At 37.8% G+C, this 17,638-nt stretch overlaps 1 protein-coding gene across 3 annotated transcripts; it reads left to right on the top strand.

The window, feature by feature from the left end:
• Positions 1–129: 129 nt before the first annotated feature.
• Positions 130–17,539, top strand: LOC127520231 (guanine nucleotide-binding protein subunit alpha-11-like). Of its 3 annotated transcripts, XM_051908174.1 has the most exons (8): positions 130–1,337; positions 7,241–7,392; positions 9,130–9,314; positions 9,564–9,718; positions 9,919–10,047; positions 13,740–13,869; positions 16,879–17,032; positions 17,151–17,539. In XM_051908174.1, the coding sequence occupies exons 2-8, from the start codon at positions 7,263–7,265 to the stop codon at positions 17,345–17,347; spliced, it is 1,080 nt and encodes a 359-aa protein (XP_051764134.1). In that variant the 5' UTR covers positions 130–1,337; positions 7,241–7,262; the 3' UTR covers positions 17,348–17,539. The 3 variants fall into 3 exon arrangements, with proteins under 3 accessions (XP_051764134.1, XP_051764135.1, XP_051764136.1); XM_051908175.1 differs by lacking the exon at positions 7,241–7,392; XM_051908176.1 differs by lacking the exons at positions 16,879–17,032; positions 17,151–17,539 and adding an exon at positions 14,090–15,166.
• Positions 17,540–17,638: the final 99 nt, after the last annotated feature.

Genomic DNA, 17,638 nt, shown 5'->3' with positions numbered 1-17,638 from the left:
GAGCTTGAGTGACAGGGCGCGGAGCCAATCAGAGGTAGAAACGCGCGAGGGGGCGGGGCCTGGAATGAGGCAAGGTTGGTGGAGGAACGACTGTGGAGCTCGCGGGGCGTGTCTCGCCACAAACCCTGCTATTCGACTGAATGGACAACGCCCATTCCTAGTCAAACATATCTGGTGAAGTCCTATCCTCTGTATATTTTAATAAAACACCTCTAATAGTTTAATATAATATATGAAAACATATATACAAATGCGTATTACTCAAACCACTCACAGACTACACGTGGTGCTTCCGTGATTTTGAGATATGTTGTTATCGTCAAACTATGAGAGACTTAACGTGCAGATTTGCAGTCGATTCCAAGCTCTTTATCGACACCATGTGGAAAGTGCATGAAGAAAAAGAGTCAGAAATTATATAATAGGGGCATATTGTTACAATTGCCCATTATGTGGCATTTTTAATTAAACACTTAAGAAATGTATGCCTATCACTTTAATGAACAAGGTCCAGACAGTTTGTTCTCACTTCCAATTTTAATAGGCTATATGTATATAACTATTAAAATTATATTTATTATAGTTAGAAAAAGCTGCTGCTGATCCAGCTGCATGTAGCCTACTATATCAGTACTTGACTAGCATCTATTCTGTTGTTGGTAACGAATGTATTTATCAAATATTTGCTTTTAATTTAATTGTTACTAGTAAAATTAAATAGACTAGTTGTCACATATTCTACTCCAGTGAATAGGGAAAGTAAACACAATTTTGACCTTTTGTGACAACATGCCCCAATAGCTGTGAAATAGCGACCACTTGTGATCGGATCACCGAAAACGCAGGAAACAGGGCCAATGAGAACCTGCCACAACACAACTTATAATCGACTTTCTGCTACATTTATGCAGTACAATAAAACAAACATAAATATTTAACACAGTAAACCATTGTTTGGTCAACACAAAACGTAATTAATAGACTGTGAAAAAACAAATGTGACAACCAGTTCCCTGTGTGACAACTAGCTCCGTTCTCCCCTAGCAAGTAAACATAAAATAAACACAGTGGAAATAGCTACTTTTAGTTAAAAAGACGTGTAAGTCACTTTAAACAGTTACTAAACTGGGAGGAATAATGTCCACTGACTCGCCATTGGTTCTCTTCTGCTCTGCAACATACCTGGCATATGTATTAAAGGTAGACTTTCCGGAACTGCAACTGTCATCTGTAGTGAACGAACGTGACGCAAATTCATTCAAGGTGCTACAACAACTGTTTGTTTCAAAGAAGATGGATTTTGTTTCCCATTTACGCATTCGGTTTTATGAATGAAGGTGAGTGATTATCTTTATTTTCTCCGTTTAAATTGTTGTTTAATACGGTGATGTATGTCTGACTTTTCTATGATAGCTTTATCCCACGGGGAATTAATACAAAATGATCCAGATCGCTCTACAAATGCAAATTCCTCCAGACAGACCTCAAAGAACGATACTCGTCTTTTTTTCTTTTAGCCATGTTCATCTTTGAAATGGCTAAACATTGCAAATGTAGTTTTCAACTGCTCTATATTATAAAACCTGGTAAAACCTTAAGAAGCTTCTCAAAATCTAAAACGTGAAAAAGTGAAATTCCTCATATTAATACCAACAAATTATGTTACCTTTTTACTTTGTATTGTAGAGGTTTCATTTATTCACAAACCATGATCGTAAACAATATGGTCAAGCATTATATGTTTGGATTTATTACAGTTCGTCAGAAGGTTCGCTCGCAGATTTAGTAGCAGAAAACTGCAGACACGGCCTCAAGGAACACAAATCATCAGCGCTTTTTTTCAGATTGAGAAGATTAAGTAAAACACTGGGCAGAAAATGTATCCTTTTAAAGGCCCACTGAAGTGCCTTGAAACGCGCAGCATTATTCAAAGGCTGCGTCCGAAAACTGGAAAATGCTGCCTTTGGAGGACACATTTGAAGGTAGGAAGGCATCAAGGCACGTCCAAATTCAATGTTAGCTTCACTTACTGTTTCCTGAGATACCTACATCTGATCGATTTTTGAAGTCAGCATAGACGTATCCTTCGCTGCCTTTGATATCCCACAATCCTGTGCTTTCCATTCTGTGACAGTTGAGCTAGAAAAATAAAGATGGCGTCCGAACATTGCGTTTGCTGGTCGGTTTGTGTGTAAATGTATATTATTGACCAACATTTTCCACTTTTGATGTCATTTCTAGCGAGAAATTACTACTGTAGTAATTAAATATTTGTTTAGTTTTCACCAAAGCTCATGCTATTTTGCTGTAGATCATTAAACTGTTACACTGTCTCAGAAGTCTGTCCGAAATCAGTTTCGTGAGGTGCCTTCATGCACAAACGCTGCCTTACAAGTCATTGCCCATCAGGCAGCGAGGCAGCAAGTCAGCTACCTAGGTTTTCGGATGCAGCCAATGTGTTGACGTAATTTCTACTGAAACAGGAAGACAGGGCAGGACATATCAAACAGCTCCTCTCCTTTTTAAAAATCGCCCAATAGCGTTTAGTTTATAAGACAGCTCGGCCAGAGCCGTTGAGCTCGGTAAAGCCGCAGTTTCTTCCTAATCTCTAACCATTGCTTCTCCTAATTTCCTCCATATCGCTTTAAAATATAGCATTCTGTGCAGAATTCAAATGGGTCCGATACGCTTTCTGGTATGCGACTCGCTCATATAATCCACTCTGTGCTATCATGTCTCTGGACCGGAACAGACTGTGTGCACGCTGCGGCAGTTCACGTGACATTAACGTGAAACTAGAGTTGTCAAAAGTACCGACTTCGCTACCTAGAAGGTACTGAAATTTTAAAAATGTGACGCTTTGAGCACTGTTGCGCGGATTCATAAACACCTCTGATTGGCCATTGTGTTCACGGCTCAACGGATATGTCTGTGATTGGCTTCAATGATCAACGCTGTAAATAGTCATTGATGACGCTCTTCACCAAGCGCTTACACAGATACATACGGGAGCGTTTGAAAGCAGGCATCTATCGTGGATGAGTCTGCTGATAGACGCCTGCTTTCAAACGCTCCCGCTTTCAAAACGCTTTCAAATTCAAACACTTTAGTGTGCTTTCAAACGCTGCCGTGCGTTGATTATTGTAGCCAATCACAGCTTGCAGTCAACTGTAAAAAGGGGGAGGAGTTTGAGCAGACAAAATGATTGGAGAAGCCCTGCATACATCACCAGAGAGAAGTCTGTTTCACCAGAAGTTTGAGTTATGACATTTTGATAAAAACAATGGTTGGATAAATCGGTCGCAATTAGATCAATACCAAGCATTTACAAAACAGTTTGGGTGAATTTTCATTTCCTGACTGCTTTAAATGTCAAACAATTTTCAAAGCTGCTAAACGAAACAAACTAATCATCAAAGTAAATTAAATATTTTACCAGGAAATGAGACAACTTTAAGGGGACATTTTACCAAAACAAATTACAAAAGTAATCTTACGAATTGGTTGCTAGTACGATCAGAAAAAAACTGGTTCAAATAGAGGGCGTTTATCTTTTGTATTCCAACTAGTGTTTGAACAAACATCAGATCTCACATGAACATTGAGTATCACATGCAGCAAACTCTTCTGACACATTACTTTGGAAGGAAACAACATCATGATAGGAAAGATTGTCACACTAACAAGTTAATCAGATATTCCGAACGACAGCAAAGGCTTAAAATAAGTCATATCAGGTCTTTTTAACCACACTTTAAGAATCTGGTTTAACCAGACATCCAATACTGACGTTTTTCTTGGAAAGACCTGGGGGGAGGAAATCAAAGTGTTTGTGAACTTCTGTGGAACACCACAAAGAAAACAAACACACCCTTCAATGAAAACTCAAGATCTTTGCAATGTAAAATCACTAAGGCCTTAAGATTAGACTGACCAAATATTATGTTGATCTGATTAAATCTCTATGAGGAGTTAATCGCAGTGTAAAACATGTAATTTCCTGTTGTCCGCAGGTGGCACTAGGACTGTAACTGAATATTGCATTGTAGATGTCTTCAGGTCAGGACTCTAATGAATCATGTGAAGTTTGGGGCAGATCGGACATTGTATGCCCAAGTAACAACAACTTCCTGTTTCATGGCAAAACATAGAACTTTGTCAGGCCGCCACGGACACGCCCTTCAGTGAAAAGTCAAGACCTTCGCAATTTAACGTCACAAAGGCCTTTAGATTAGACTGACCAAATATGACCTTGATCTGATTAAAGCTCTAGGAGGAGTTTGTTAAAGTACAACGTCTGGAAATGTCAAAAACTGCAAAATTTTGGAGAGAAAATTCAAAATATCTCACTTCCTGTTGGGTTTTCAGATTTTGCACCCAGGGACTTTTTTGTAAGTATTGGGCTGTTACATCTGTCTACCGAATTTCATACCTGTACGTGAAACATAGTGCGAATGGTGCTTAATTGAAATTTTGTAGGTGGCGCTATCAAGCCATTTTGCCACACCTAATTCTGGAACCAATATCAGATGTAAATTTTCACCACTTCTGACGCGTGTGCAAAGTTTCATGAGTTTTCGAGCATGTTTAGGACCTCAAAAATGCGATTAATTTCGGAGAAGAAGAATAATTGACTGAGCAATTCCAATAGGGTCCACACACCATCGGTGCTCGGGCCCTAATTAGAAACCTTAAAAAGGACTTGACTTACTAGAATAAACACTGAGTATATTAGTGAAACTAAAATGTGTTGATCTGTGAGAACATGGTTTTTCAAACCCCCCAAAACCCTGAGAGATGACAACTTCCTGTCAGCTTTCAGACAGAGCAGTGGAGAGTCTACCGAGCTAGAAGCGGAAGGTTAACAGTGTTCGTTGGTCACGCAAGGCCCTCTTCCTCCACCGAGGTGTATCTTATTGATGTCTTTCCTCTGAGAGTCTGGGCACAAAGGCTGGTTGTGTTGCACACGGCAGGGCCCAAGCTTTCTAAGGACATACGTTTTATGAAGCACTTTTATGGGTCAGCCCACACTACACAACAAGGCCCCGTAACCGTGTCTGTTCATCTACGCAATTTGATCATTGCGTTGATCATTGTAGCCAATCACAGACATATCCGATGAGCGCGTCAACACGATAGCCAATCAGAGGTGTTTACGAATACGCTCAACAGCGCTCAAAACATAACATTTTTAAAATTTCAGTACCGATAGGTACCGAAGTCGGTACTTTTGACAACTCTACGTGAAACCAAACTTCATTTGCCCCAATGGAAAGCATATTTACACTGTCTGAATCGTTCCCTATCCCCTATATACTGCACTATGTGCTATTCACAATGTAGATTCTAGAAAGCATTTGATTGGACAGAAAATCTGATGAGAAGCTGAAGTGCAGCGTGATGTCAGCATATTAGGCGGAAGTGAGAGACTGCAAGTTTTGAATGCTTATATCTTCTAAATGCAAATTTTGTCATTGTTTTGGAGTACATAGTTTATAGATAACAGTAAGACTAACATATTCATACTAAAAGCCAAAAAACTTTGATCTTATTGAGACTTTAAGAGAAAAGCCCCGTTTGGGGGATTTATCCTCGTGACATCTGGCAACCAGGAAAGATAGTGGAGGCTTGTTACCAATGCAAGATAACGGAAATTAAAAAAAAAGATTTTTTTTTTTTTTTTTTCAGGACAAATAATCAGTGTGGCAAATATTGCAAGGATTATTTAAATTAATCGATAGAAGCCAAAATCGCTATCACAATTAAAACACGAATAATTGTGCAGCTCTAGCAGACAGAATGTCTTATTATCAGTCATTTAATCCAGTGGTTCTCAACCACATTCCTGGAGGCCCACCAACACTGCACATTTTGCATGTCTCCTTTGTCTGACACGCCCATTTTAGATCTTTGAGTCACTACTAATGAGCTGATAACCTTAATCAGGTGTGTTTAATTAAGGAGACATGCAAAATGTGCAGTGTTGGTGGGCCTCCAGGAATGTGGTTGAGAAACACTGAGGCCTTTAGATTAGACTGACCAAATATGACCTTGATCTGATTAAAGCTCTAGGAGGAGTTTGTTAAAGTACAACGTCTGGAAATGTCAAAAACTGCAAAATTTTAGAGTGAAAATTCAAAATATCTCACTTCCTGTTGGGTTTTCAGATTTTGCACCCAGGGACGTTTTTGTAGGTATTGGGCTGTTACATCTGTCTACTGAATTTCATACCTGTACGTGAAACATAGTGCGAATGGTGCTTAATTGAAATTTTGTAGGTGGCGCTATCAAGCCATTTTGCCACACCTAATTCTGGAACCAATATCAGATGTAAATTTTCACCACTTCTGATGCGTGTGCAAAGTTTCATGAGTTTTCGAGCATGTTTAGGACCTCAAAAATGCGATTAATTTCGGAATTTCAGGAATGTGGTTGAGAAACACTGATTCATTTCCAGATAGTATTATTTTCTTTTCAACAACGAAAAAGTTTTCGATGAAGTCAATGATTTGCATGTCACCTCGCAACACTTAGACTAAAGGCTGGTGTGGATAAGCCTATGAGTGGAGCGGGTCTACATTTTAACTCCTGCTAAAAGTGTTTTGTAATCACTTGGCTCAAACTTCTCTGCATGGTTCTACGTCAGAACGCCAGCTCAGTATTGGCCGATGCGGTTCACGTGAGCAGCACGACTCATGCGCATGATGCTGACACAGGAGTCGGCGTTCTGACGTAGAACCTGGAAGCGCTGGACGTAAACAGCGTAGGAGAATGACACAGAAGAGATGAATTTGTTGAATAAAGTCGTTATTTTTGTTTTGTTTTTGTGCACAAAAAGTATTCTCGTTGCTTTATAAAAGTAAGGTTAAACCACTGCAGTCATGTCAACTATTTTAACGATGTCTTTTCTACACTTCTGTGTAATTCTGTGGTAAGTAAATTGCTGTCTATGGATGAGTCAGAAAGCTCTCCGATTTCATCAAAAATATCTTAATTTGTGTTCTGAAGATGAACGAAGGTCTTACAGGTTTGGAATGACATGATGAGTAATTAATGACAGAAAAAATTTTTTTGGGTGAACTAACACTTTAAGGCATGACTTTTTTTTTTTTTTTTTAAACGTTTAAATATGTCATTTTGGTGATCAAAGATGAGTTTTAAGTGATAAAATTATTGACTACAGGGGGACTTTAATACAATACAATGCTTAAAAAATGCTTAATATTATTGTTTTTTGTAGTTATTGTATTTCTGCAGGAGAAATGGGGGATTATTACTACTGTTCCTTGTCTCAAAAAAAAATGGACGGCATCGCCAAAAATAAGGAAATCGACCGCATCCTTGCTGAGCATAGGAAAAAAGAAAATAAACAGCCTCTATTGCTTTTATTAGGTGAGATGATTCTATCAGTCCTTTATCAACTTCCACACGATCTCATTCATTTTAAGTCATCATGTTGTGTTTATTTTTACTTTTTCACAAAAATATAGATTCCTCCCATTAAGGAAAATTGAGAAATATTATTTGGTCTTTTCTGGTCTCGTCTTTAAAAGTGAAGGTAAACTTAGGGCCTTAGATCATTGCCATTTTGTGTTTGTTACATCATCTTTTGGGGGTACATTTATGACATGTGATCATCTAAGAGCTGATTAGACCTGTGACTCTAAAAACTAAATTCGCTTTTCTCGTCCCAAAGTAGTTTTAGACTATGTTCAGACTGCAGGCAGATCAGTTTTTTTCCTCAAATCAGATTTTTCTTTTCAGGCGGACTGTCCGCACTATTAATTGCAAGTAATCAAATAAGATTTGTGTGTCCAGACATGACCAACCTAACTGCATGGGTTGCTTTAGTAATAACGTATACGTACTCGTATGTGACGAGACTTTCAAAACATATGCTAGAAAAATGGAGGTGCACCAAATAAGTGCATAAGTGCACTGTGAGTTGCGGTTGCAGAACTCCTCTGTCGCACAGGAAAATGCCAAAATCTCTGGACGTACTATTTGAACACCGTATGGATACTTATATAATATAATATAATACCGGCATTTCTGTCACAATTTTGATGTTATCATTATGTGTTGCATTAAGAGTGACGCAAAAGACAGTTTGAAATCCGATTTGACCAGCCAGACGCATCTGTAAAAATCTGATTGGAATCACATTTTAAATCACCTACATATTTGGTTTGAATCAGATTTGAAACAATTCCGATTTAATGTGTTTTTTTTTTTTGCTGTCCAGACTTTCAAAAACCCATCTGGATAAAATCTGGAAATACAAAAAATTGGATTGCTGGCAGTCATTAACATGTCTTCTAAAAATGGTGTGGAGATATGTTCAGTATAGGTTAGATAGTACAGTGAAAATTCATTTTGTTGCATAATTCAAATTGCCCTTCTTATTACCCTGAAAACTTATATGTAGTTTTTGCTTTTTAAAAAGCAGGGATCAAATTTAGAACTGTCATCTTCAACTCTGCTTTTTATCTTTGCTAAGACTAAAGCAGGAACAACATTTTTGTAGTAGGCCTACAATACAATACCTCCATTAGGACATTTTCTGGTTTCATACAGCTCAGTGAACATTCAGACACAGTGCTGAGTTTTCTGAAAAGACAAATACACAATTAGGACATCAATTATTCTTTAAACAGGACAGATCACATTCCATTGTGCCAAATGGCAAATTACTTTTTTTTTCTTTCTTTTTTTTTAGAGCAGTGTAAATTTATGTAAATCACTATTGGGGATTGAATTTCCTTTAGGAAACTAGGAGAAATTCCCCTCTTAGGTGACTCTGTTTTTGGATTTAATTCAGAGATTTAATGTATTTATCTTCAGTTGAATATCTTCAGTTATTTGGAATGTTACAAATCAACGTTCCTAGAATGTTGAATTTTAAATCAAAATTAAGTTGAAAGAACGTTTGAGGAACATTATACCTTTAAAAAACATTCCTGGACATTTTCTACATTCCCAGAACCAACACTGAATATTTAGAGAACGTTCTTATAACAAAATTGTTAGCTGGGATACCACGTCGAAATTCAGGCCCTGATTAGTATCAGTTTTCCTGTTCGCAGGTTTTCAATGCTGAAGCACATGATTTTTTTTGCTTTGATTCAGGCACAAGAGAAAGCGGAAAGACAACGTTTATGAAGCAGATGAGGATTTTTCATGGAAATGGCTTCTCAGAAGATGAGAGGCGCAGCTACACTAAACTGGTTTTCCAGAATATCTTCCAAGCAATAAGTGCAATAACAGAAGCCATGAGCACGCTAAAGATTCCCTACTCCAACCCACAGAACGAGGTGATCAAGACACAAAGTGTGTTTCTGTAGATCCTGGAGATTCATGAGGGCCAATCCTGTGGGTGGTGGGATTGGCAAAAAAATAAATAAATAAAAATAATTATTCTTTTTATCATGAATAAATATACAATATATTAAAATAGTAAGGACTATCATATTTCTTATCACTAATTTAATAAAGATTGGATGCTGTACTGTAATGTAGCCTATTGGCAGTCTCTTGAGTCATTAGTTCTGTGATATCTGTAGATTTATGCCCAGTGGTTCCAGGATCAGGACATACATCAGGTAACTCAGCTGCAGAGAAGTTATGTAGAGGCTATTCGTCACCTATGGGAAGATCAAGGCGTTAAGATCTGCTACAAACGACGCAGAGAGTATCAGCTACTGGACTCCACTGGGTAGTAAGTGTGTTCAAGACAATTCCTGTCTTTTATTGACTCCCTGCATCTTTATCTTCTCCTTTCCTGATGCTGCTAAATGAATGTTATGCAAATAAGGCCTTCATAACCATTTCAAAATCACATTCTATGATTTTCAGTCAAAGTGATATTTGCTATTGCATTATTTTTATTAATAGTAATAACAAAATATGTTTTCAAAGCTTTATTTATAACTTGGACCGCATCGCAGCCGAAGACTACATCCCTACAACTCAAGATATTCTACGTGTTCGATCTCCCACCAATGGCATTACAGAGCAGTGCATTAGTAGGAAGAGGTTAACTATGAGGTACGGCAATGGAAGTTTATGCTGGCATTTAAAAGGACAATGCACCCTGTAACTATTCTGTTGTCATTTACAAAGTGAGCCACTATCTGATTCAGAAGAAGACATCAGGCACGGCTCGTCTGTAAGGACAGATAGATAGACTTCATAAACTTAATAAATAATAAATTGTAAACATGTCAGCATTCTGCAACAAATATTTTTCAGATTCTTTACTATTTTAAGTCATAAAGTGAGCAGGATATATTAAAATCTGGTGCGTGGCTTTGCCAAGCATGTATTATGATACTAAAGTCCAAAGTATACTTCACTTTTTACGTGTACGCGAGGATCAGCGTACAGTGCGCATGACGCAAATTTCGTCATCAGAAGAGAACGTGCATACTGTACGTGAACCAGCAGATTTTTGTAGCCGTACTTTGTGCAGGTCGCACATGCACATTTATTTATTTTTTGCAGTAATTAGTAGTATAAATCCTTTAGTTTAAATGTGCTTTAATATAGTTCTGTTGTGTTCATTTTATGTTTGTTCTGAGAATAGACTTGAATTTCTTTTCCTTACCGGAATTCCTCTACAACTAACATTCTAAAACAATGTTAGGAGGCAATAAATACTTCACATTAAAGGGATAGTTCACCCAAAAATGAAATTATCTCATGATTTGCTAACCCTCAAGCCATCCTAGGGGTATATGAATGTCTTCTTTCAGACAAACATAATCGGAATTATGTTAAAAAAGTTTCTTCCAAGCTTTATAATGGTAGTGAATGGCGCTCACGATTTTGAAGCCAAAAAAAGTGTATCATCCATCAAAAAAGTAATCCATACGGCTCCAGGGGGTTAATAAAGGCCTTCTGAAGCGAATCAATGCTTTTTTGTAATATTTAAAACTTTATAAAATATAATAACTAGCTTCAGGCAAAACGCACCGTACTTCGATGCGTACTTCAGCCGTACGCATCGAGTTACAGTGGAAAAGTGACCTCTGACGCGACGAATGACGTATTGACGAATGTAGAAGCTTAGAGGATAGAGCAAAACAAAACACCGGTCATGAATTAGAAGTCTAAAATGAGAATTTTTAAAGAGAAATGTCAGAGGGTTTCTATATAAGAGAAGAGGAGCTTAAGTTTGTTGCCTAGCTCTGTTTGTTTGAACCATTTCACTTCCGCCGTAATTTGATGCGTACGGCCGTTTGCCAGAAGCTAATTATTATAGTTTATAAAGTTTTTAGTATGGATATTTTTCTTACAAAAAAACATTGCTTTGCTTCAGAAGGCCTTTATTAGCCCCTTGGAGCCATATGGATTACACTTATGATAAATGCACTTTTTTTGGGCTTCAAAATCGTGAGCGCCATTCACTACTATTATAAAGCTTGGAAGAGTCAGGATATTTTATAATACAACTCCGATTGTATTCGTTTGAAAGAAGAAAGTCATATACACCTAGGATGGCTTGAGGGTGAGTAAATCATGGGATAATTTTCATTTTTGGGTGAACTATCTTTCATTTTTGGGTGAACTAAGATATTGTTCTATATCTGTGTTCCAATTCAGGGGCTTCGCATTTGAAGGCTCCATACGTCATCGAGTCGGTCTCATTTCAGAAAAGTAACCGTTAGATTGCAAAGTAAGAAAGAAATATATATATATATATACAGGTGCTGGTCATATAATTAGAATATCATCAAAAAGTTGATTTATTTCACTAATTCTATTCAAAAAGTGAAACTTGTATATTATATTCATTCATTACACACAGACTGATATATTTCAAATGTTTATTTCTTTTAATTTTGATGATTATAACTGACAACTAGGAAAATCCCAAATTTAGTATCTCAGAAAATTAGAATATTACTTAAGACCAATACAAAGAAAGGATTTTTAGAAATCTTGGCCAACTAAAAAGTATGAACATGAAAAGTATGAGCATGTACAGCACTCAATACTTAGTTGGGGCTCCTTTTGCCTGAATTACTGCAGCAATGCTGCGTGGCATGGAGTCGATCAGTCTGTGGCACTGCTCAGGTGTTATAAGAGCCCAGGTTGCTCTGATAGTGGCCTTCAGCTGTTCTGCATTGTTGGGTCTGGCATATCGCATCTTCCTCTTCACAATACCCCATAGATTTTCTATGGGGTTAAGGTCAGGCAAGTTTGCTGGCCAATTAAGAACAGGGATACCATGGTCCTTAAACCAGGTACTGGTAGCTTTGGCACTGTGTGCAGGTGCCAAGTCCTGTTGGAAAATGAAATCTGCATCTCCATAAAGTTGGTCAGCAGCAGGAAGCATGAAGTGCTCTAAAACTTCCTGGTATACGACTGCGTTGACCTTGGACCTCAGAAAACACAGTGGACCAACACCAGCAGATGACATGGCATCCCAAACCATCACTGACTGTGGAAACTTTACACTGGACCTCAAGCAACGTGGATTGTGTGCCTCTCCTCTCTTCCTCCAGACTCTGGGACCCTGATTTCCAAAGGAAATGCAAAATTTACTTTCATCAGAGAACATAACTTTGGACCACTCAGCAGCAGTCCAGTCCTTTTTGTCTTTAGCCCGGGCGAGACGCTTGTCTGTTGTTCAAGAGTGGCTTGACACAAGGAATGCGACAGCTGAAACCCATGTCTTGCATACGTCTGTGCGTAGTGGTTCTTGAAGCACTGACTCCAGCTGCAGTCCACTCTTTGTGAATCTCCCCCACATTTTTGAATGGGTTTTGTTTCACAATCCTTTCCAGGGTGCGGTTATCCCTATTGCTTGTACACTTTTTTCTACCACATCTTTTCCTTCCCTTTGCCTCTCTATTAATGTGCTTGGACACAGAGCTCTGTGAACAGCCAGCCTCTTTTGCAATGAACTTTTGTGTCTTGCCCTCCTTGTGCAAGGTGTCAATGGTCGTCTTTTGGACAACTGTCAAGTCAGCAGTCTTCCCCATGATTGTGTAGCCTACAGAACTAGACTGAGAGACCATTTAAAGGCCTTTGCAGGTGTTTTGAGTTAACTAGCTGATTAGAGTGTGGCACCAGGTGTCTTCAATATTGAACCTTTTCACAATATTCTAATTTTCTGAGATACTGAATTTGGGATTTTCCTTAGTTGTCAGTTATAATCATCAAAATTAAAAGAAATAAACATTTGAAATATATCAGTCTGTGTGTAATGAATGAATATAATATACAAGTTTCACTTTTTGAATGGAATTGGTGAAATAAATTAACTTTTTGATGATATTCTAATTATATGACCAGCACCTGTATATATATATATATAAGAAATACAGTATTTTACACCCCACAAGGAATAAGTCATTTTTATTACGGTTACTTTTCTTAAATGAGACCGACTCAATGACGTAAGCAGCCTTCAAATATGACCTCCGGAGGACGCAGCCCCCGAATTGGGACACAGCTTACGTGTGCCTGTCAATCAACATTAGAGCGCCACCCTCAGGCTGAATAACGCAAGGACATTAGACCACTGCCAAAAGTGTGTCTGCATATGTTCAGCGATTAGAATATAAAGCTTACAAAATGTTTCTCATAAACTAGTGCTAAGACCCAGAATCTGCCCCACCTAAATTTATATCCAGGAGCCGTTACTGGACGACATTATGAAATGTGACAGAAAGGAAGGAAAAAATGGATGAGATTACTAAACTTGATTTCTGGTCTGTCTGTATTTTCAGGATTGTAAATATCGGTGGTCAGAGGGGACAGAGAAGGAAGTGGATCCATTGCTTTCAGAATGTGACGTCACTCATATTTGTAGCTTCCCTCAGCGAGTACGACCAACTTCTGGAGGAGAATAACAAGAAAGTATGTTTTTGCCTCTCTTCTTCCCCAAAGAAAGCCAGTCTCCCAGTAGTTTACATTATGCACAGTTTAGCATTATGTGATTAATTTACAACTAAACAAAACAGTGCATTTATCTCCAAAATAATTTATTTTTCTCTTGCATTACGTAGTGAAATTGGACAAGCTCAGTGCTGATTCATTTTATGCTAATTCTTTTTTGTGAATTGGAATGTTTGCAAAGGATTGTGGGTGTTTGGAGGATGTGATGGATACACTTGATGCATCCTTCAAAACAGGCCAAATTAAGGATGCAAAACGAAGGCTGCCTTCAAAGGATCCTTTAAAATTGAAACAACCTTTGACGGAGCTTGATGCTGTGGCAGCCAAGATATTCAGCCTTACTAAGACACAGCCTTCCGACTGACAAGAAACAAGCATATATTTCAAGTTGGTCCAGCCAATGTGCATGTGCAGTCCTAAGTGTGCATCTCAGGACACTGGTTGTTTCTGTGGCCTCCGGAGCTTCTAACATCAGTTGCACTTTCTCCCATTGACAGTAATATGAGCGTACATTCTTGGTTTAAAGTTTTAGCCTTGCCTTCTATATGGCCAAAAGGAAAGATCACCAGACTGAAAAGCAACCAATCAGGTTTTTTTTTTTTTTTTTTTTTTTTAAGTGGCATTTCGAAATTCAGATACAGAATTATTGGCAGTCTGATCAAATAATGGTAATTTTATTAGCCAAATTTAAAGTTGAGTGTATTGCATTGTGGAATACTGTACTTGCATCAGTTGTACACTTCACATTTTGGTAAATTTGACCATTGGGGTAAACTTTTAACTATAAAATACCCAGATGACCAACTACATATCCCACAATGTTGTGTGCTCAGCTGGCATCTTTTTTCACCTAAACATCTTTTCATTCTAAACATAACATAGTAAAAGAACACAAGTAAAAACTCATTTACATTATTCTTTTTCTCCACAAGGAAATTGATTTTAAACGATAACTTATAAACCTTGAAAAACAGACCTACTGTGAGGTTGTTAATCCGTGATATTTGCTTCTGCTGAAGCTGTCAGGCTCCATTATTTCAGCTCATTTTTAAAATCATTTTAAACAGTGGAATTCCTGGTGAAAAACTACATTACCCATGATGCTGTACAGAAAATTACACCAATCAGAGAGCCGAAGAAAGCATCATGATCCAAAATAGCTCTTTAGCTCCGCCCACTCCCATGAAGCACGGCAAATGATGAGTCAATCTCCCTACGCTTTCAAAATACTGAAATGTTTGTGCATGTATACATATACATACATATATACATATATATATATATATATATATATACTTTCCTGGATATATAAAGGCACTTCTGATTTAAAGGCACATATATATATATATATATATATATATATAATATACAACTCGAATAACGGAAATGTTGGGACATTTTTTAAATTTGAATAAAATGAAAACTAAAAGACTTTCAAATCACATGAGCCAATATTTTATTCACAATAGAACACAGATAACATAACAAATGTTTAAACTGAGAAATTTTACAATTTTATGCACAAAATGAGCTCATTTCAAATTCTGCTACAGGTCTCAAAATAGTTGGGATGGGGGCATGTTTACCATGGTGTAGCATCTCCTCTTCTTTTCAGAACAGTTTGAAGACGTCTGGGCATCGAGGTTATGAGTTTCTGGAGTTTTGGTGTTGGAATTTGATCCCATTCTTGCCTGATATAGGTTTCCAGCTGCTGAAGAGTTTGTGGTCGTCTTTGACGTATTTTTCGTTTAATGATGCGCCAAATGTTCTCTATAGGTGAAAGATCTGGACTGCAGGCAGGCCAATTCAGCACCCCGACTCTTCTACGACGAAGCCATGCTGTTGTATTAGCTGCAGTATGCGGTTTTGCATTGTTCTGCTGAAATTCACAAGGCCTTCCCTGAAATAGATGTTGTCTGGAGGGAAGCATATGTTGCTCTAAAACCTTTATATACCTTTCAGCATTCATAGTGCCTTCCAAAACATGTAAGCTGCCCATAACGTATGCACTTATGCACCCCCATACCATCAGAGATGGTGGCTTTTGAACTGAACACTGATAACAAGCTGGAAGGTCTCCCTCCTCTTTAGCCTGGAGGACACGGCGTCTGTGATTTCCAACAGGAATGTCAAATTTGGACTCGTCTGACCATAGAACACTTTTCCACTTTCAAACAGTCCATTTTAAATGAGCCTTGGCCCACAGGACATGACAGCACTTCTGGACCATGTTCACTTAAGCCGAGCTCACACTAGAGGAGTTTTTAAATCCTAACCGAATATGAAATCTGGTTGCAGTACACACATAAGGAGAATCTTCACAGATTTTATTCTCACAAATCTCAAACATGCACACACTACAAGATTTGAAATTTGTAGCGCAGCACACACTACAGGATATTATTAAGATTATCATACCCAGAAGAGCACCTCACGTGATTTCATTGGGAAGTGGATGTAAACATATTCCTCACTGACATAAACAGGTATATATATATATACATATACATATATATGTTTATGTTATATATGCAAATGCATATTTTGTAATAAACTTAAAATATATTGTTTTTATACGTATAATCAACATTTGTAAATGAGTAGTTTTATATTTTTCCATCATTTTATTTCAATTGTTGTTTGCAATGCTTCATGGGATTAAAGTTCTTTCCCTCACTAAAACCATTAAGTACACAGTCTTGTACCTTTGTCTTTTTGTCAATTTTTTGTTTGTTTTGTTTTTTTGCTTCAAATCAAAGTTTGTTGTGTTGTGATTCACCTCGCTGCAGATTGGCTTAGTTGATTGCAGATAGGGCAGATTGGGCCCTCAGTTGCAGACTATTTTACAATCCGCTGAAAAGGGGGGCAGGCACTCTGTATTACCTAATGTCAGTTTGTTCTCATATGTCTCCTGTCCTTCCTATGTAATAAATCTGTTAATCTTTGTACTCTTCCTCTCTTTGGCTACAGAATCGTATGGAAGAGAGCTTGTCACTGTTCTACTCGACCATACACTCACCGTTGTTTGCTAAATCCTCCATCATCCTGTTCCTGAACAAAATGGACATCTTGGCCGAGAAGATTCAGTTCTCGGATTTAAAAACATACTTTCCTGGATTTAAAGGTAGATTGGTGCACATTCAATTAAAGTGAAAGGCAGCATTTTCTGTGTGATCTATTTTCTTTGTCATACCTGATTCATTCTTCCTTTTGCTTCCTTTGTGGGTTGGCGCCACCTTCAGGCAAACGTCAGGATGTTCAAGATGCCATGCAGTTCATCGAAGAGTTATATAAACAGAAAGCAGGTAGCAGTGAGAAGTCCAAAAACATTTACTCTCACTTCATCTGTGCCATGGAGTTCATTAACCCCCGGATACTCTTCTTGGATGTTGAACACACTGTTCTGTCACAAGTTTTAGAGAAGTGTAAAATGTTATAATGAGCCCAAAAATGCACCTTCAGTTGCACTCAGTCAGCATTAGACTGTACTGTTCTCAATGTCAATCCATCTGCATTCAAAGACTACTATTTTATAAAGCAGCTTTTGCTGGATCAACATGTTTTAACATTATTGGTGACAGGGTTTTCACTACACTTATCTTGTTAAAAAATAAAAATATTTACATGCTCACATTTTTGGGATTCATTTGCAGAAGCAGATCTGATGTTTATCTATAACCTCATATATGGAGTAATTCTCATTCAGTTATTCAACATATTGTAAATTAAA

This window comes from Ctenopharyngodon idella, chromosome 10 (assembly GCF_019924925.1).
Source record: "Ctenopharyngodon idella isolate HZGC_01 chromosome 10, HZGC01, whole genome shotgun sequence".
Lineage (NCBI taxonomy): Eukaryota > Metazoa > Chordata > Actinopteri > Cypriniformes > Xenocyprididae > Ctenopharyngodon > Ctenopharyngodon idella.
Note: the sequence above shows the minus strand (reverse complement) of the source record. Positions and strands in the feature narration are given on the sequence as shown.